The sequence below is a fragment of the Crocodylus siamensis genome, chromosome 13 (genome assembly GCF_052110815.1).
Source record: "Crocodylus siamensis isolate JL-2025a chromosome 13, ASM5211081v1, whole genome shotgun sequence".
In the NCBI taxonomy this organism is placed as follows: domain Eukaryota; kingdom Metazoa; phylum Chordata; order Crocodylia; family Crocodylidae; genus Crocodylus; species Crocodylus siamensis.
The window spans coordinates 24,656,198-24,677,632 of NC_143407.1; the positions used below are offsets into that span (position 1 = coordinate 24,656,198).

General features: G+C 47.8%; 1 protein-coding gene across 5 annotated transcripts in view; it reads right to left on the reverse strand.

The window, feature by feature from the left end:
- MYBBP1A (MYB binding protein 1a) overlaps nucleotides 1-21,435 on the reverse strand; it is a 73,420-nt gene that overhangs the window by 22,638 nt on the left and 29,347 nt on the right. For all 5 annotated transcript variants that reach the window (XM_090026478.1, XM_090026477.1, XM_090026479.1 and 2 more), the window contains exons 23-24: nucleotides 21,145-21,213; nucleotides 461-574 (exon numbers count right to left, since the gene is read on the reverse strand). In XM_090026478.1, the coding sequence (XP_089882604.1) occupies nucleotides 461-574; nucleotides 21,145-21,213 (183 nt within the window). The remainder of the gene's footprint in view (nucleotides 1-460; nucleotides 575-21,144; nucleotides 21,214-21,435) is intronic.

Consider the following 21,435-nt stretch of genomic DNA (forward strand, 5'->3'; position numbering starts at 1 on the left):
CCCCGCGCCCCCTGGACAAGCCGCTCATAGCTCCGTCCCCCGCTCTACCCTGGCTGTGCAGCTCCTGCCCCTCCCCTGCCCCATTCCCTCCCTCACCATGGGTTCCTCGATCTGCCCCCTCCTCCCCCCTTCCCTCACAGCAGACTTACCAGCCGGACCCGGATGCTTTCCACGCTGCCGGGCTGCACGCCTGGCCACCTGCACGCTGTGCTGTGGCTGCATGCATGCACAGTGCTTTTATTGGTGGCGTTATCAGCCACATCAGCCAAAAAAAAACCCAAATTGCCAATTTAGTCAATTATCCTTATACTGGTGCCAGTTCAATATGGGACCTCTACAAAAATGCATTCAAAATGCAGCCTTTTAGGAGTCCATGTGGCCTGCACTGCAGCACGGGGTGCAGGACTAGAGAAAGCATTAACCAGGCAGAACACATGTTCAACTTGCTGGTGCTCGTTACCTCTGTGACCTGCCTGATGCTCTTTCCGATCAGCTTTTCCCATTCCTCCTCTGCCATGGAGTCCTTCAGCTCCCGAGTCTGCAGCGCCTTCTGGAGGAGTATGCACGCCTGTGCCTAGAACGAAGGGAAAAGAAAACGTATGAATTTGATCTCTCCTTATGAAAAGTGTTGACTACATACCTATGGACCATGGCAGCACCCAGGCAATGCACAGGGGCCGGCCATATTACAGATTCATAAGGAAACGTTCTCCCGTGCTGTCAGAGTCATTCCTGACAAGGCACCTGAGTGAATCACAAACAATGGCACACTCTGGTACAAGGGATGCATTTCAAATCTGCTCTGGCCTCTCAGCTCTTCCAGCCCCTTGTGACCAAACGCATGGAGAAGCTGATCCTAAGTGCAGCACATACGGTTTCCGCACATCTCCAAGGAACCCTTTGTGTCACTTTAATTCTCACTGCACACTAGGTCCTCCGGTTAATGCATCAGACATTAGCGCAAAGATCAGAGCTGGCAAGCCAGCCAAAGCTCAGTTTTTGAAGGAGAGCTCAGATAGAAATTACTCCTCAGAGTAAAAACTCCTTTGGGGCAGTTTTACTTGCCCTAGAGTAAGACACGCTCATTGACAGCTGTGTCCCTACAGGACCACGAAGCCAGGAGAGAACCAATGGCTTTCTGCTATCATGTTATGTGCCTTTTTCCATCCCAGAGACTTTTTAAGCCCTCAGAGCGGTACAGGCATCCTGCATGGCAAACAACAGAAATGCATCAAAAGAGTGCACTAATGATTCAGGATTTACAAAAGGCAGGATTCAAAGAAGACATTTCCCTGATGGCAAAGTCCCCCAGAGGGAGAAAAGAGATTTCTAGACGCGCAGCAACACCGCTTTGCTGCAGGTGCCGTCGCGAAGAGCCAAATTCTACCCAGCTGGAACCGCTGAATCCAGCAGCACCAGAGTCACGGATGAATCGGGTCTAAAGAAAGCGAAGGAGCAGCTCTCTTTTACAACAGATACAGTAGATGTACTGCTGTCCGCTCCCACCATGAGAGGGCCTCGCGTGGCTTTATATACAGCCCAACCTATGTAACTCCGAGACCCAGATACAGCTAAAAGCATGAAATCAGCAGGATTTGACTTTACAATAGCTAACAAAAGCACGCAAGGTTACAATGGCAGAGACTAAAAACAACAAGCAAACGGCCTGGCACAGGCCGTTTGTGCTCCCTCTGTACTCCAGGGCATAAGCCATCTTCTTGTTTGGGATGGTTAAGAAGAAATTTTCCCGGAAGGCAAGTTATCTCATCACTGCCTACTACAGCCTCTCTGTGCCGAAGCTACTGACTACTCTTACAGCCAGGATGCTGGACTACAGGGGACAATCATTATTCCCCTACGGCAATTTCCGAGATCATTATCTGTGTTTACACCAGCGTAACTCCACTGACATAAGGGGGTAGATTTATCCCTGCTTTACTTGAGCACAGCCAAGAAGAATGCGTAAGTAGCAAACGCTCCGCTCGTGAAGACTACCTCTATTAGTTATGCTATTTGAAAGAAAATTGCAAAGGAGGTCAAAGAGATTTATATGGACTTAACTGGAGTTACCATGTCCGGGAAGACAATCTCACATACTTCATGTAATTAAGAGGCAGCTATGTTTTACGGGACAAATTATGGCATGTCTGGGTTCATGTACCAAGCACAGTGGAAAGTCACTTTAGTGCAATTATAAAGAGAATATGACCCCAGGAGTAAATGAAAGGCCATAACTCACTTGAGGGGCTCAGACAGGGTCATAAACCTCGAGCCATCATCCCTCGGCAATTACAATAACATTCGTGGAGGCAACCCATCATGATTGCACTAGGAGGCAAGGCAAAGAGAATAGACCCTTTCAATTGCCCTGAAGGCATCTCAGAATTAACTCAAGAGGCTGTCTGGCTTCTGTGTTTTACTTGGATATAATTATGATCCTCTGAAAAGTCCTAGAAGGGGCAGCAGTAACAGGGCCGCATCACCGAAGAGCTCATGTAACTACTGGGTGGAAATACCACGGATCAAGAGCATCAAAAGTGATGAGTGATTTTGAAAATCTGAGTTCTTGGGGCCCGACTTGGGATACCTGAAAGGGACCTAAATCTCGAGCGATCTGAGCATCCCATTTTTAAAGGGTCTCAAGACACCCAAACCCCCCCAATCATTTCAAAATCTCACCCAGTGCCCCCTATTCAGTGAGACACGTTGTGCCACATCTGAATGCTACTCAGGCATAGTGAAGTCCCACACATGCAAAATATAATTATTGTGAAGTTCATGTAATTCAAATATTGCAGATTAGGCAAAATAATCCTATGTTTCCCGATTACAGCCTTCGTGGGATGCTAATTTAGCACCAAATACTGATTTTTAAGAATTCCACTCTCCTCACTGGTCGAAAGAGTATTTTTTTTCATTTAAGAGCCGCTCAGCCACTGAGCAAAAGGTGCCTCCCCTGCTGGGACTTTCTACAGGATCACAATTGTATCCAAGCAAAATACAGAAGCCAGGCAGCTTCTTGGTCCAGTGAGAGTCTGAACCACTTGTACGAATCTGCAGTTTTACCACCGCTCAGTCCAACACCGTGTGCAGCTGCTTGCACCACTGAGATCGCCGTGTTGCTGGCAGATCTCCCGCTCCTATTGCCCTAGGACCTCACCCCTATATAGGGCTTTTCATTCAGAGATTTCAACGCGCTTTCACTAAATGATCCATTTAATTAATTGTTCCCATACAACACATGGGGAGACCGAGGCACGGCGAGAAAGCAACGAGTCCAAGGTCACCCACGCAAACCGGAGACAGAGCAGGAACAACCCAGATCTCAAGTCCAGCACCCATCACTGAACCTCTCAAGTCCAGCACCCATCACTGAACCTCCCGGCTCAACCTTTCATGAAGGACAGGAGGGAACGCTTGGTGCTAGTCAAGCTGTTTTCAAAATAGGGCCTCCGTTACAATGCAACTTCCTTCTGCAGCAAGGGAGACTGTAGAGGCTGCACTTTGGCAAGGCACCGCACAGCCCTGCAGCACCTGTTCCCTGTCCACAGTGGAAATACGGGCAGTAAGTTCCCTCCTTCCAAATAGTTGTCCGTGTGCCATGAGCACGAGGCTGCCTTTCTATACCGGTGCACGAGGTGTGGCGAGGTAAAAGGTTCTGCAACAAGGATTATGGTCAGTGCCGGCTTTATGCTGCTACCCACTGGCTGCCTTCCCACCAAGCTGGTGCTGCAGGCAAGCTAAACAACGTATTTGCTGAATTCATAAAACCTCTTCATCCTTTGAGGTCTGGGAAAAGGTCAATACTGAACAAAACAATGTGAAAAGGAAAGTGGCAGAGTATCGGCAGGTCTCAAACTCAGGCAGGAGAGAAACCAAACCTATACAACCCAACTTCAGCACCCTCTTTAGAGAGAAGCACCAATACCCAATACCCAGGCCTCCCTGGTTTTATCTGTTTGCACGTGAAAAGGGAACCCTTAATTTAATGGTTGTGCAAACAGGCTTTGGAAACCTGCTCAGTGGTGAGACGGACTCACCCGTGCCCGAGACAGCAAGCAATAGCCCCGCGAGGGACCAGAAATGACCCACCCCTTAACAGTGGATCTTCGGTCGTTAGCTGAGCTGACAAATTGTCGGAGCCCCCTCCTGAGAGCAGCCAAATGACAGGCCCGAAAACTGGACAGACAGTAAAAAGCTGCCTGCAAAATAATGGCCTCTGGCCGCCCCCTCATGAGACCTTTAAGAACGTGGAAGTGGATACTCGCCATTCAGCTGCCTTCGGGAAGCTTCCCCAATAAGTTGTGGTCTTCTGTGTATAATAGGAAGAAAATAAAACACTCAACAATATCTGTATAGCTCCAGAGGCTAGCTACAAAAAGTCTCCTTTTAGGTGCATTAAGACCTGCCCTGCTGTCTTTTCTTTATCACTGATGTTTCCTCATTTAATACTCCTCAGCGATGGGACAGAGGCTGGCTGAATGGAAGCACCATAAAGATACGAATAAAATGCAAAATGGGCTCCAGAAGACGGTATTAGCTCGACATAAACACCAACCTAGATTTTCAAAATTGACCATTGTGACTTTGGGTGCCTCTCAACGCTTGATTTTTCAAGGACAAATGCTCAGAATTATTATTTTTTTTGTTGTTGTTGAGAAAACAGCCTTCTTTCAGGCAGCTTAAGCTAGATGACCCAAACTGAGGGTCTGAGAAATGACTACTTGCATTTGAAAAATTTAGGTGATTTTTTTCTTAATGCCCCAGTCTAAGTGCAAAGAAGCCAGAAAGCCCAGTAGGAACACAAGATTTCAGCTAGGCAGTATTAATTGTTGCTGTTTAGACATGCACCTTGGTTTAAGTACTTGTACGAATCCTTTGCAAACATACTTGCCGATTGTAATACCTTCTATGCTCTGCAAGGATGGCGACTTCAGCCTCCAAAAACTGGGAAGAATATCTTCAAAGGAACATTTGCAGCAAAAAGTGGCCTGTTCTCTAATCTAACAAATTATGACTTTTTGGCAAAAACGACACAAGCAAGGGCTGTGTACACCCCTCCACCCCAATACACATCTGGTATTCAAAAGAGGCAGTTAGCAGAAGACGGCCAAATTTAACAACACTTTGCAAAGGGTCAGAAGCCAGTTCCTAGCGCTCAAAAAATGAAGGCACTGTCCAAATCTCTGGTCATTTTCTACACGCGGGTAATTGTTATGCTGCGCAGGTTCATTCAGGCGCCAGTTTCTGACACTAGGATAGATGTTTTTTTCCCCTAGTTCTGCATGTTTAAAAAGGACAGCACTGAGGAGGCATTTCAAACAAGCAAAAGGTGAAAAGGCACCAGGAAAAAGACACTGAGATGGGAGAAACCCTCTAAGTCAGCAATTATTTAAAGCAACCTGGCATCCGGCTTTTTTCGAGTCCCACAATGCAGAATTTTTAGACAGGCTGAATTACAGTAGCAGCTGCAGTGTATTATGGCATGGTGGTAGCTAACAGTCTGCCCCACTACCTTGCCATTTTGCCATAGGATCTCAAGGCACTACGCAGGCAACAGTCACGTAAGCCATGAAGTCCCCTTGCATTAGGAAAGGAAAGCCAGCAGAGCTTAAGAAACTCATCTGAGAAATTCTGTAGCTGGGAAGGAAACAGAACCGAACCAAGCCTGACCCAGGATCTTACCCAAACTATCCTCCCTCCACGGCAGCCGTGGCAATAATGCTGCTTCAACGTTTTCAGTAAATCAAGACACTGGAGGAGATTTTACGCTGCCTAACACCAAAGTCTGGGCTCTACAGAGGGAGAATTTCATCAACTCTGTGCTACCAGCTCAACCCAGAACGTGGTAGAGATGCAATGCAGCGGACCATCACACCCATGATCTTCTTTCTTCTGCACCAAAAGAATATTGCATTTGTATAACTAAAAGCTCAACCTTAAAATCATATTGGAATCGGGAAATAAATAGCTGATTACTTTAGTGGCACTGGAAGCAAAGTGCACGGGCAAAGCAGGGTACGTACGGACCGCTGGTATTTCAAAGTACAGATGTGTCCTAGTGCCATACAAGCTCTGGTAGCGAGGGGAAAGACTATGCTGCAACCTCCGCTGCCCCTGCCTTCACACAACATGAGTGACTCTCATTATGTGAGCGCACAGTGCTCAGGCAATTCGGTGGATGATTCAGCTGCTACAAAGGAAGAAGAAACTATTTGCATTTTTCTACTTTGCTCCTTCACCGAGTCTGCTTAAGTACCTAGGTATGCAAAATAAGTGCTCTATTTCACCTCCAGCCTCTCCTTTCTCTTTAAAAGTTCATCTTTATTATTTTGCGCTGAAGAGCCAGCCTACCTAAAGAAATCATAAAGCATGACTATTTGGCTGGATGGTAGCTCTCTTCACCTGCAGATCTCAAAGTGCTTCCCAAAGTTGGGCCATCCTCTGCTTATTCTGTTTTTGGCTAAAACAGATGGAAAAGCAGAAGCCCCGACACGTTAAAGCAACCTGTTCCTTTCCAAGTCATGCAGCGAAGTAGTAAAAAGAGAATCTAGGCAGATTCGCCTGTGTGTCAGTGCTGCAAATCGGGAGGGACGTCACTAGTCAGTGGGATTACTCCAGATTTACACCAGTGCAACTCACCAAGCACCTGCCCACCCATAAAGCAGAAACAACCTTGTGGTGTGGCCCTGATCTCAGCTGGAGCCTCTACCGGCTACTACTACATAAGAATAAATCCAACCGCTTCAGATATAACTGAAGCCATTGAATCAAAACATAACCTTTGATGTTGCACTCTTACGAATTCAGGGCTTTCAGTGCTCTGCTTATAAACAAATATCATACAGCAAACCAAGATAGAGGATACTATGCCAAAAAAGGGCAATTTTGGTGACATTTCCTTTCACTGTACCAAGTGGTCAAACTCTTAGGCTTATTCATGCAACTATGGAGAGCTCCCCGCCATCTATCCACGACGTGTTGAATGCAAAAGGAAAACCCCATACTAATGAATCTTTTGGCTGTATGAGAACAACTTGCTACAGCAATAAATAAATAAGGGCACCACAGAAAATGCCTCTTGCAACTACTTTTGGTGGAGTCGGCTAGAACAACGCTGCCCACAAGACCACGGGGCAGTCCCTATTCCTGTTCCCATCGCTCCACTATTCGGGTTTCAATCAGAGGACGGGTCCATTAGAGCCACCCAGGGTAGAGATGCCAACTGGAAACAGTAAGCAGAGCCCAACAAGTCAACGAGAGGCAAACATTTACTAAAGCGTCACAAGAGCCGCCTATGGATTCCAGCGTGGGCGAGCATTCAACCTTGCAAAATGAAACGGAAAGCTTGCAAGCCCAAAATGCTGCTCCTGGACCCTACTCTGGAGACTCCACCTTGCATAAAGTACAGGCTGAAGCAGCCCCCTACCCCTTCCCTGAGAGCTGTACCAGCATCACTTTTCCACTGCACCTCGACCCTTAGAAAGGCTGTGAGCAGTGACAGCCGGCCCGGAGCGCTCCAAGCTACTTCTTGAGAAAGTTTAGTTTCTAACACTATTTGACAATTTGGCCTGCACATTCAGCAGGAAATCTCCCCGTTCATTCACAGCCAACGAGTAGATTTTTTAAGCCCAGGTCCCGCGAACAAGGCACAGGTGCTGAGATGCGACTGGAAGGCTCAATTTTGCATCTAAATTTCCACAGGTAGGGAAAGCCAAAGTAGAAACAAATAATGAGGACTCTACTCTGCGGGGCCTGCCTGGGTGCGAGGACAAAGCCACCCTTAGGCAGACAACGGCAGGTTTTTAGTACTACCCGGCAATCTCAGTTTTTGCACTTGCACAGCTGGAAGTGATACATTCAGAAGGGGAAATACAAGCCACAAGTGAACAGGACATGCACCATGGTGCGCAGCTCTCATTAAACATCAAGGCAGCTCTCGTCCATACTACAGCAAGGACAGATTCCCCACCTGCACGGGGTGATACAGCACCTTGTAAGTGGGGGCAATGGTAATGTGCATGACGGCCCCCGAGTATCCTTCCCCCGGCGCACTGGTATGTATGTAAGGTTCCCACATGCTACCAGCTGTACTTTAAGACCAGACTTTATGCTTTTGGGCAACGCTGCACTCCAAGCCCCTGGAGACCTCAGGATCACATGAAGTCAAAATTACATTCAAAAAAGGTGAGGAGCTTAAAACGCCATTTATACAAAAAGCGCTTCGGTTCAAATAATGCTGTGCTGAATGCCGAAAAGCAAAGATGCGCTGCTTGTTGCCAGGTGCTGGAGACGGCATCACTCAAACCAGGTCCCAGCGCGCTGTTTCATGCTGGTGCTCGAGAGAAAAGGCATTCCCTCACCCACATGAGCAAGAGCACGCTGCAGTATTTAGACACCGCTCCCAGCTGGCAATGTCACCCTCTGATGACTTGAAAATAGCAATTCCCCATCAACGTAGGCACCAGCAGGTCCTGTGTGATTGCAAATGAAAAATATTCAAGCAAATGAATGGTTTCTATCTCCTTCCATTACATCCCCAAGATGACCAGCCTTGCAACTTCCCCCTGGGTTGTACTAGGCTCCACCAGTCTTGTGTAATGTCCTCACCGGTGGGAGCCCTTAGCTTCTCAGCTACCCCTGGGTAACCCCCTATCTACCAAAGGCTGCGGCTGATGGAGTTGAAAGAAATAATTCAGCTGAGGATGGCCACAGATGGAGCAGAAGCCAGCAGCATCTCCTGTGGCTGGGCAGGCACTGGACAACTAACTGGAGCTTAGTAAGAGAAATCAGGTTTTACTAGCTTTGTTCGTTTTTTAAAGGCGGCAGGTCTGACTCATCATACGCTGGGAGGTGACAAATATGGAGGAGCCAAATTTAAACAGCCGCTTCTCCAAGCACTCCTGCACTTTTAAACACTGAGGCTGTCTTTGCAGATGCTCTGCCTGAGACAGGTAAGCTGGCCAGGCAGCAGTGCAACATGGAGAACACGCATATACACACCCCACTCCAGGGACTAGGCTTGGCTGATGGTCTTTTTAAGATGCAACATGCCAGTCTTTCAGGTGTGTGGTTTGCTTTCTCCTCCACTTCTCTTTCACCATATGCCAGTGGGCAGATCCTGAAAACAAAGTTACTTAAAAAAAATTAAATCTATTCAGACCCCTTTGCCTTTCTCTGGAATTTCTGATGAAGAGATCCAGAGTATATGTAACAATCCATATATTGGCTTTTTGTTTGGGTGAATATAGAGATTTATTTTCCCTTGAGGCACCTACAGACTAAAACAGAGGAGCCAATCAGTCTTAATATTCACCTCAAGAGAAGTCAATATCTTCTTATCCCACAATTTGCACAAAAAAAAAAGTAGTAAACTCATGTCAGAAGTATTAAATGAGCTGAACAAGGTCATGCAGTAAAGCAGTAGCAGGGGACAGAACCCATAAGTGCTGAGCTATAGTCCCAGGCCCATATTACCACTCCCTGCAGGACACAATTATTTGCAAAGAACTTGGATGTCATATGCAGATATATCCTGACGTGTGCACTACATAGGAGCAAACAGGCAGTTTGACAGGGGACCTGGGTTTGATGTTCTGAGCGCTCCCAACCCCAAGTATTAGAAAACAAATCACAAGCAAGCTCTCCCTTGCGGAACAATACAGCAGTCTTAAAAGTCATGGGGTCTTTGCACATAAAACAACATCTGAGTGCTTAGCAATTGCCTTCTGGTTTTTAAGCTTTTAGCAATTCCTCTTTGGAAGTTTTTCTCCCAAATGGTAAGTACTAAAAGCATCTTTATATTATGAATTGTATGCTAAGATTCGCATGTACCACTCCAGTCACTGAGAGCTTGAGAACATCAAAAATCTCCAGACTCCTAATAAAAGCATGGGGTGGAAATGCCCCTCCCTCCTTACTCAGTCTTTTCTTGTGAAAAAGGTCCACTGAAGTGATTTTACATACCCAAGTAATCCAATCCAGGGGATTTCTTAAAAAGCATGCTTGCAGGATCAGGGGGGGAAAAAAAAAAAAATCAAGCTTCCTGTTTTCCAATCTTCCTGCAAACCCTTCCCCTGGTCCACAACGCTGATGGTTTGCCAATTCAGAAAGTCATGCGGCCACCTGGCTATTTCAGGGTATTCAGAAAAAAGCTGCTATATGAAATGCAAACTAGTTAAAAAGACACCGATGACGCCAAATTATGAGAGCTGTAAGAGCGATGTCTGCAGGGAGAGTCAGAGAGAGTGCAGATTGTTATTTGACCCATTGCACTGCTATCCTTTCAGCAGCAGTCCCCTCCCCGCCTGCAAAGTCACGACTTTGAGCAAAGGACAGAGGTTTTCATCTTTTTCAGAAAGCTCTCAGCAGCCAGATAACGAAAAATTAGAATTCTGATTCACTCAAATGTCAGCTCTTGAAGTTTAACATTCAAACAATATAAAAAGATCATTAGTAAAACTGCTGCCTGGGAACGCGGGGAAGCAAACAACACTGTCAAGCCCAAACGGTGGAGCACAGAGTACAGCTGCATCAAGTCAGATGCAATCCCACCAGCTGTGCTGCCTATGGGATAAAGCACCAGGCTGGGACACAAGTGATGCCCCCCCACCACTGCGCAACACCACCTCCTTCATGCAGGGTTTTGGGAGCTGTGTGTAACAATGCTATCTCCCAGCACATTCGTCAAGTCAGCAGGACAACTTGTGCAAGTGGATCCAACAATTCTGACTTGCATGAGTTGTAAGGCTGGGTCCGAGCTGCATCTTCACCAGGAAGAAAGAAAAAGAGAGACCTACAACTTTCTACCAGAGCTCAAAGCAGCTCCTGCCAAAAGCGAGAAGGAATACAGCAGGCAGAGCAGCAGCCCCGTACAAATTGGAGGGCAAGGCTGTGATCTCTCTTCTAAGCTCAAATACCAGCCTCAATAAAAGCAAGGACAAAACTACCAGTAACTCAAATCAAGGTGGGTTTTTTTGCAACACTAATGTTGCCGACAACCCTATGTTCCAGCCGCTTCGGCAAAACAGTTTTGCAGCCTCTGAAGCATGCTGCAGCACCCTCGAAACCAAATAAAAACTTTTCCAACTTGCTCCATGAAGACACTTGCCCTTCGACTCTACTACAGGACTGCGCCTGATGGGCTGAGCAGAGTGCACCTATGTGAATTACTGTCAGGCCCCCAGCTATGAAAATATCAGCTCCCCAAGCATCAGATGGCAAACATAATTCAGCCAGTTACGAATTTACTCAGCCTTTCAGTCACGTGGCCTTGCCCGCACATTTTGGCTTCGCCAGACCACCGAGGCTGCAACACCCTACGGACTGATGCTGGCGGAGACAGCTGGGGGAGCTGCAGGCTGCAACACCGGATGGAAGAGAGGTGATCCTGCCGAGATGCCAGGCTCCTGTTCAGCTCAAAGAGACTTTGCTGTATCCCAGGACCAAATCAAATAGGAGGCACTAAAGAGTGCATCAGACTGAATGTAAATATGGATCCTTGAGCAGAATAAATACTCCAGATGCCCTAAAAGCCAGGTGGGAGGACAGGGCACAGTGCAGAGCACACGGGGGCCCTGGTGCTGGACCACTACTCCAACACACACAGGGCCATATTTTCAAGCACTTGGTGCCAGATGTTTGTGAAGAGCTCAGCTCCAGGTCATCAGCAGCTCCTACTGAGATCAGCATTTGATCATCATCAAGTTTTCACTAGACCAGAGCCCCCCAAATTGTTTGAACATCTGGCCATTTATGTAGATGCCTAAATGGCAGCCTTGAAACATCTGTCCCGAAGAGACCACCTGCCTGAAGGGGTAGCTAGAAGTGCTGAAGCAAAAAAAACACTGAAGAATAAACCCAGCTCGCCAGTATGGGCAACAGTGGCGGCAGAAGATGCCCTAATCCCTGCTGAGGACAAGCCCCAAAAGCCAGGTGCAATAGGTTCACTTCAAGATTACCTCAAGCCTCCAAACCTATTTGGACCTACTAGGAGGACCAGATAGACTATGTGGCCTTTGCAAGGATAGGCGAGTGCCTTATGTGTGCAAAATGCATGCCTGTCTGTGGGAAATTGGACCCGGGTCACAAAATTGCAACAGGACACAACAGCCATCTCTCAAAGCATACAGGGAACAAAGGCATGGCCTTTGTCTGAGGAGACGGCTTCACAGCAGGGATACACAAGCTTCACTGGAGCTCCCACACAAGTCTGAGCCCAGATCAAACCCCCAGAAGTTTCATGGACCACTGAGATGCTGTGCAAGCCCAGCTACACATCCCAGCGCTGGGCATGCCACCCTGCAAACTCATGCAGCGAATGCCCAGGCTCTCCAAGTCAAACGTTTCCAGCTCCCCTTGAAGGGCCGATTTCAATTACCTCATTTGTGTAAGTGAAAAATTAAAACAGGTGATAAAGCGACTCATGCCAGGACGGCCTGAATTACGGAGTTGCACAGACCTTTCCAAGGAACATCAGAGACCATGCCTAGACCTCTCAACATCTTTCATGGGAAAACAGATCCTTCCTGATGCAGAACAAAGGGCCTCAGAAGTGTAACGCTGGGATCTGCCATCCTACAGTAGCTCTTATAGGTCCTCGCTTTGAAAGGCCTGATCCAACAAAGCATTAGCACATGTGAGTATTCCTATAAAAGCCTGCAAGCAGTTGCACTGAGACCAATGGGCTGTTTAAGTGCTTCACATTAATCATGTCTGAGTGCTTTTGCTCGATCATCCTCAAAGTGGTCAGAGTTTCCTTTGGCCCAGGACACCAAAAACTGGCTCTACCTTCAGATCCACCTCTCCTCCCCCACAAAGCGCCCTTCATGTTATGCAAATCAAGGGGGGAAAGCAAGCAGTTCAGGCAAGAAACTGTAATCAAGGACAAGTGGTTTAGTTGAGCAGATGTCTGATTTTTGCAAAAAACTTCATCTCTCAAAAGGTTTGAGTGCCCTGACAGAAAAATAAAAAACAGCTTGCTCTCATTCTCTCTCTCGTATCCCCATTTAAAGGCAAGCAGAGCTGTCCAGAGGTTCACCTAGTTTAATAATGCATCGTGCAGAGACTCATACAACTTGCTCTAATTCAGGCTTTCAAATGCCCACTGTCCTTCTGCAGGACACCGTGCCAATCCCAGGGGCACAATGCCCCCAGTGAAATGCTCAAAGTGCTGCATCTCTCAGACCAGGAGGATAAAAAAACAGAAGAGGCTTGTTTAAATACTCAGGATCTAGCAATCAGCTCCCATTCACACCCCTTAGCAGCTCCGTTTTCAAGTGCCAGCAGTACAAGTCACCTTACAAAAGGAAAGGAGGTGGAGTACAAATGGTATGGCACTTACCTGGGCAGGTTTAATTTGCTTCATTACCAGAAGGAGCTTATTCAAACGATTCTGTAACAAATTCTCTCCCTACCACCTGCTGCAAAACCTATCCGTGAAAATGTATTCAAAGTCAAGTGCTTTCATGTAATGATTCATTTGTTTGTCACAGGCATGGGCAGAAATACACACCTGCCCAGGGGGTGCTGGCTTTGAAGCTGTCCAGCTTTTTCACTGTATTTGCCATGTTAAAATTTAATTACTTTTCAACTTAAAAATTTACATAGAGCATCAGCCATTCAAATGCATTATTGTCATCCAGCCAAGAGCACTTTTGGCAGTTTGGGGAAATCATTCCTCTTTTCTGGCCAAGTCAGCTTTGGCATAAAAAAACCACATTGATTCTGTAACATTATGTCTATATATGTTGGAGCCCTTTGGGGAGCACTGCAGGAAAAAACCCACCAAAATTAATTAGTGACTCGCCTAAAATACATTCTGCTTTAGATGCGTCTGAAAGACTCTCCCATCACACCATGCTTTACAGCCACCATTTCCAAACAGTAATGAATACGTATATTGACAAAAGGTGACATTTTGACCTCTGTCTCTGTGCCTATTCAAGCCTCCACACTCCAAGAGAAGTGATTTTTATGGGTTTTGCGACAGCTGCACACATACATCAGCTGTGCAGAAATCTAGCCAAGTCGCCATTGGAGAAGGGACTTGTATTTGATGGACAAGTACATCACCATCATGTTCCTGCCCCTGCCAGGCCTGCTTTAGCCTCAGTCGCCACTGCTAAAGGACGGCGGAGTCAGTGTTGGGGCTGGACTGGCAAATCATACAATGTGGACAAACACAAAGGCTCCAGTTAATTGTAGTGAAATACATGTTTAAGAAATGGTATTTTTCAAACAAAGAGCACGTGAGAAATACGCGCTGTCCCACGCACCCAAGCCTGGTGAAAGCCTATAGCAGGGATTGGCGACGTTTTTGGGTAGAGCGTCAAAAACTCCTGCAACCTTGACTTGGAAGATGTTGGCATGGCGGGGGAGCCAGGAGGGGCCCTAAACTTGTTGTGGCAGCGCAGCCCTGGCCCCCTTGCCCCACTGTCTGCCCCAAGGCGAGCATGCCAAGCAAAATGCCTTCGCGTGCCATGCTCCGGGGGATTGCCTACCCCTGGCCTACAGGATGCCAGTTACGTAGTTGTCTGCCAAGACAGCTGATAAGGGACCGACTCAAATGCCCTCCGCTGCAGTAGGTTGTGAGAGGAACTTGTCCCCACTGAGAAATGGAGGAGATTTGGGAATTAAATTTTGCATTGGCCATGGACCTGTCATTGAGACCTCCGAAGAGATTCAAGCAAAGCCGCAAGCAAGGGGCCACTGCTTATATAAAGCCATCACCCACCTGCCCAATGCCTTTCCACTTTGAAAGGCTCAGTAAACCACGACTTAGGTTAAATCTTCAAAAGGTGACTTCATATAGACATTTCCTTACACTAATAAAATGCATTTCATACCCACACATTAATTAATTCTCCTGGCATTGCCTAGTGGCAGCACCAAAGTAGGTTTTGCTGCTGCCTTGACAGGACCTGTCAACCATCCTATCCCAAGCAGAGGCTCCACTGGGTTCTTGTGAAAAGACCAACAGCTACCCCAGCAGACCCACCGGTAAAGGCACGATGCTAATACAAAGAGAGGATGCCCCCAGATCACTGAGCCGAGACTCAGGAGAGCAGAGTCCACTCTCCAACTCAACCCAACACTCCTTACATGGCCCCAATTAAGAGAATACCAGTGTTTTCAGTTCTCCATCTGTAACACAGGCATAACAGCAGTCAGTTATTATGTGCTCTTACACCCACATAGGAAGCCCCCTGCAGTTGTGCCCTGATCTCTGCTGGAGTTTCTTTAAAAAAAAAAAAAAAAAAAAATGGTATCAGATTATAAATAATCCTCCAAACTTTCCTTTCTTCACCCCCATCCACAGATGCTCATTCAACATATTAAACATCCTTGCAGACCGGGGATGCTTCCTTCCAGCAGTTCAAGAAAGGGGGCTGGTGACGTTCAGTAACCTGCCCCAAACTGGTAGGAGCTGGACACGCGTGTCAGACAAAAGGACTGGGCAGACAGCGTGTCACCATAACTTACTGCTGCCAGGAGGGACAAGCCCAGGACCGCAAGCAGGCCCTGAGCTTAATGCTATTATAGTTACACGTCAGGTATGGATGGTGCTAAAAATAAGCCAGGAAGACATTCTCCACCTATGGCTCAGGAGGATGCTGGTATGTAGCTCAGTCATGCAACAATCACAAGATAAAACACACTTTGATCTCTTGTTTACACTCCAAAAAGCACAGGCGAAAACAATTGGCTTGCGCTCCTATTGAACATTTTGCAGCCAGAGCAACACAGCTGAGGGAAGCAATCTGAAGGTCAAGTTCTCCTAGGAAACAATTGTAGCAATAAGACCAAACCACATTATAGGAGAAGGCTGGGAAGAGGAGCCTATGCACATATATCTTGAAATAGAATTTAAAAGAAGGAGTGCAATGCTCATGGGAGATGTCAGGTTGACAGCGCTGGAAATCAGTGTCCTGCAAAACCAACAGCGCAGGACAGGCAGCGCAACATGCCTACCGCTGTTAATATGCCGCGTGCGTTCTGGTTAGTTAAGGGAAAACATCTAATTGCCAACAGGCGCATGTACACCCAAAGTTACACCCCAGGGAATTATGCACTCATGTCATTTTGTGTGTAAAATGTATGACTGCGCATAATTGCATAATATCACATCATTCCCTGGGGTGTAGCTCCTGGCCTGTGTGTGTATTGCGGGGGGAAGGAGGGGCATGGGCATGAGGTTTGTGGGTGGGTGTGGGCCCCCCACCACATGCCCCCAACCCCACGATGCACAACACCTGCCAGTGGTGGCAGTAGCCGGTGGCATGCCCTTGGGGCGCTCCTGGCCAGGGCAAGCAGAGTCCCCAGTGTCCCACAGCTGCAGCCGAGTGCCTGGGGGGCTCCATGTGGTTCCTGCCTGCAGTGCCGCGAGCCCCACGTGCTGGCCCCAAGGTGCCTGCCAGCAGGCCGAATTAGCCCAGCTCGGTGCTGCCATGGGCAGCACCCAGGATTCGTTGAAGCTGTTCGCCACTGGGGGCTCTGTCTGCTGCAACCAGGAGTGCCCCGAAGGCTTGGTGGCAGCAGAGGCTGTACTGGGGGGAGGCATGTGGCAGTGGGGGCTGTGTGCAGGTGTGGGGCACATGTGATAGCAGTGGCTGTGCACGGCGGGGGGGATTTGAAAGCAGGGGCTGTGCGCAAGGAGGCAGCAGGGCTGTACTGGCGGGGAGCCTGCAGGGGGAGCATGTGGCAGGGGAGCACACATTCCCCCACAACCCCACACGCTCCCACCCACAAACCCCACACCTTCGCTAACCCCCCCACACCCCGACAACCACCCCGACCACATCCCACAACATCCACACAAGTACCCGCATGCATGTCTAAAGAAGGTTCAAATAACGTTATATTTACTTGAATTTGTGAAAAAAAATAATTAATTTTGCATAATTTTGAATTTTTCTGCACATAATTCCCTGCGGTATAAGAAATACAACTTGTCAGCGGTCAGTCAGCTCAAAGGTCTAACACAAGCACCATTTGGATGGCAATACAAAGCAGTGCCATCACCCTATCCCAGTGCAGGTGATCGACGAACATCCTGCAACCTGTCATTTATGCTGCTTCTCCCTGTGTGCATACGCATGCACCTGTCTACACACATATACAGAGGTCCAGAGCAACTATAACTTTTTTCTAAGACTATATTTAGAAATAAAGTGGCCTGTGGAGACCCACTGAGCCTATCAATCCACGTGAGTGAAGGTTTCCATATCTACACATGCTCTCATCTTCCACCACAGAAAACAATTTTGCCCTTAGCAATCACTAGCTGCAAAGTCACAGTTAACATGCCAGACCTGCAAGAGCTCTCAGACTTCCGGTTCAGGGGCTGTAACCGTGTCATCCCTTCCCCTCACTGTCCAGGCCTGCCATTAAGACAGCATTTTAAATGCACACGAATGCAAGCAGGTCTCCAAGAAAGACTCCTTGCCAATCTAGTTTTGTTAGAAAAACTTATGGAGAGGCCTCTTCTGTGCAGCTTCACGTTACATGTTGGTGGACCTCACACAACCAGTGGCAGAGAGAGGAAGAAAAGGGGTTAGGGGTTTCAGCCTTCTAGTAAGTAAAAAAAAAAAAAAAATACTACGTTTGTCCACCTCTTAAGAAAATACACAAACTCCAAGAGCAAACGAGGCATTTCCATTTTCACCCTCCAGCACCGAAGTGGAACGTATGTAAACACAAAATTTTTGGCACTTATGCCCAATTTCAATGCCACGCAGCTACACTCATCTCACCTCTCTCTCTGCTGAGCCTGCTATGGGTGCTTAGATGCTTAGGAGAAGTAGAAAGCCCTGGTTCAGAACATGGGGCAAGACCTGAAACTTTCCTCACCAAAAATACATAATTTAGCAGGCATCAAAAGAAGAGAATGGCCCTCCCGCCTTGTGGCCCAACTGACTAGTGGTTAGGACACTTGCCCAGGAAGCAGGACATCTGGGGATGTCCCCACTCACCTAGAAGGGATTTGAACCTGCATTTCCCACTTCCCAAAGAAATCAGTTCCTACCACCAAGTCACAAGCTAGACATTGCCCAGCACACTGTCCAGCTCTTCTCTTGAGGCTGGCCCACAGCGTAACCAAGAAAGAAACATGCACAGAGCCAGCAGGAGAACAAGCCCGATGGAAAATGGTTTGGCGAGATATATGCTGCCTTGGAGGCATGAGACCCTGGGTCCCAGCCTGGGCACTTACCCTAAAGGGTCAGAAATTTCCCTACTCTGGTTTATCTGTTGTGTCCAATAAATACTGAATGGAGGGGGCAGCAGGCCAGCTTTAACAAGGGGGCTGGAACACAGGCTGCCTGCGCCTTGGACGTGTGCCCTAACCCCCAAGCTACTGGACTACGTTTGTGAAGCACTTCCATCTCGGCACAGATGGTAACAGCACCTGAACTATGTGCAAGCGTCAAGAGCTGGTGTCTCACAACTACCACTTTGGTGTAATAGGATAAGAAACATAAATTACTTGCCCAAGGTCACAGGGGAAGTTCACAGTGGAGCAAAGCCTTGAACCCAGATCCCCCACACTCTAGGCCGGTGCCTAACCCTGGCCCATTTCCCTTCCGCAACCAACAAACCCTTGTTTCCAAGGATCCTTCAGTCCTTATCCAACATCGCCCCAATACCCACATGGACCCTTCTGTGCAGTGTCCAACTCAGGTAAGCCTGCAGTGCCGCACTGGAGTCCCACTCGCTCGTGGCTGAAACACCAAGGTACTACCCCTTAATAGCTACTCATTAACTCCCTTGGGGGATGGAATCTATGATCGCGGTCCCTTCCACCCCTTGTTTTACAGGCATCTCAGAGTTGCACTGAACAGTGCCCCCACCACGGTGTGCACACAAGAGAAGTCCCTGACACAGAGCGCTTACCAGCTACAGAGAGTGCCAGAAAAAAAGACAGGCGGTGCACAGACATGCTAAGAAGATAAGTTTTGCCCAAGGTTCCCCAGCACAGCCAGAAGCTGGTTCTCACTGCCCTGCTCGGGGCCCATGCTGCTTCCCTGAATCACACTGGCACAATTATTCAGGAGTTCACAGACCACGTTTATGAGAAACCTCTTGACCCAGATGCTAGGCTCATTCTCAGGCTTCAACGCCAGTCTCTGACTATGTGAGATCACAGCTATCCCGGATGAGAGGGGGTGATCTCAGGTCTCCCCACTACACCTTCCTTGCAAACACCTGGGCTGGGTTAGTGCCAGAGAGTGCACTGGATGAGGCAGACTCCAGGTCTGTCCCAGCCTGGCTATCCCTAATCTTAACTGCAGCAAAGAAAGCAGGCGAGCCAAAAGGTAACTGTGACCCACTGCAGCAATATGTCAATATTCTGGTCCCGGTAAGATCCTACGCCTACGCAACACCACCCTCACCCCAGAGTTTTTCCGATTTATGGCAGCCTCGGAGCTCAGAATCTCTGCAGCATCCAATGCCGTGCCCTTGCCCAGCATCGAGCCCAACACAGCCCTGCCACTGGGACATCTCCCTTTGTCACCAAGGCGGCAAGGTCTAGGTAGACCCACCCTGAGCGTGAACAAAAACAGTTTAGGGTAGGGGCTCCCCAACCCATAGCTCACAGGCAGTGAGCTGCCAGCAAGACATGGATATTGCTCAATCACTGGAGACTGAAAGGTTCCAACTGACGTGAACATGGAAAGCGAAGCATGATGACCCATGGCCTGTTACTTGCTCAGTATTGCTCTCCCATGGGCCAGCCAAAGGCTGGTGACTACTGGGCTAAACTTACACCAGCATACAGGATTGAATATCAAATGCACAGGACGGTATTTTTCATCAAAAGGATCAGCCGAGTTGATCACGGCAATCTGCAGCGTGTCAGCTGCTACTCCAGACTCCTCCATCCAGTTTCTTCCCCTTTTGTCTCTGCTTAGAACAGGTTATATCCAAGTCCTTGTTTTCTACCATTCTACACATGCACCATGCTAAAGACCCCTGCCAACCGATGCCTGAAATGAAGCTTGCACATGCAATTGTGGGAATCACTATGAGAAAACAATATTCTTTCCCCATGGGAGAAGCAGATATCAACGTAAATGAAGCTCTCTGCTGGGGCTGCTGTACTGATCTCCCGAGGGCAGGAGAGAGGACGTGTTTTATAATTAATTTGCTTGTTATTAGTGTAACATTCTCAGGTCTAACTGGAATCACTAAGAACCCAATTCTCATTTACACAAAGGTCATTCTTGCAGCATAAAGCAGCTTTACAAGTAATTTACACTGGCAGCATACAGCATCCATCATAGAACTGCTTGTCTGACGCCCCATATTTCTTTCAGTGATCAGAAACCATAAACCAACTATTTTAAAAATGGAAAGGTCAGTCCAGGCACTGCATGTGCATGTGGTTGAAGGGGTGGGGGTGCATAAGTACGAGGTGCATTTTACAGCTGAGGGTGGCCTGCAGGAGTTTTGGTTATTAGCTCTACAGGAGGCACTGGAACAGAAAGAATCAGCCCCATGGTTAGGAAACAGCCCCAGTGTGCAGCCACCCCTGAGATATTTTACTAATACTTGGCGAAGTTCAGCTTACACAATCCACCAGTGAAAGTCAGATCACTAGGGTAGGTGGTCTCCACCTAGGTACAGAACCACTTAGCCTGGAAAGTGCAAACAGCTAGAAGTAGCTCCCTGGAAAAAGAGCACTGCTCCTGGAGCCCACTGTGAGGTAGTCAGCTCTTAACATGAGGAGGCAGGGATTTCCTAATACGAGTTAATAAAAGCAGTGCCTGACCCAAATGACATCCAAGCAGTTAAATCGTGGGTAAGGAAGCTCAAGGTATCATCTACAATAATAAGGGCTTAATCCTGCCAGGCAGAAAGCTGTCATCTGAAGTGCCAAGTACCCTGAAGGGAGCTAGCGACAGACCTCATGAGCTGAGAAGACAAGGAGCCACCAGGAAAATAACCCACCTTCTAAAGCAGCTCAAGCACCTGCACTGGCAAAGCTGCGCTCCTCAGAGAGCACTTCCTGGGAAGCCCACTTCTCAGAACTGGGCAATCCTGAAGGCAGCAATAAGCGTGTTAAGCATAATTCACGATACAGTGATTAAGTGCTGTCTCCAAATTACCATTCAACACACTTTGTTTGTTTGCTTTCCTGCTTACCTGCTGATGTTGCCTGGCTCCTGCCGTCACAGACTCGACAATGGTGTCTATTAATGGCTTACACATGATCTGTAACAAAGAAGGATCCGGGCTGTTATTTAGCGCTTGCCTGCAGGCCTGGTTTGTCTGAATTTGGTCTGCTGTTTTGTGTCCTGATACCTGAATATAACACACAACTAGAAAAGGCTACCCAGACCAGCACCAGCTCACTGTTTACCAGCTTTGCTCATGCCAAATCTTGGCCCTAGCAAAGTCAGTGGCAAAACTCCTTTTGCTTAGTCAGGTCAAATT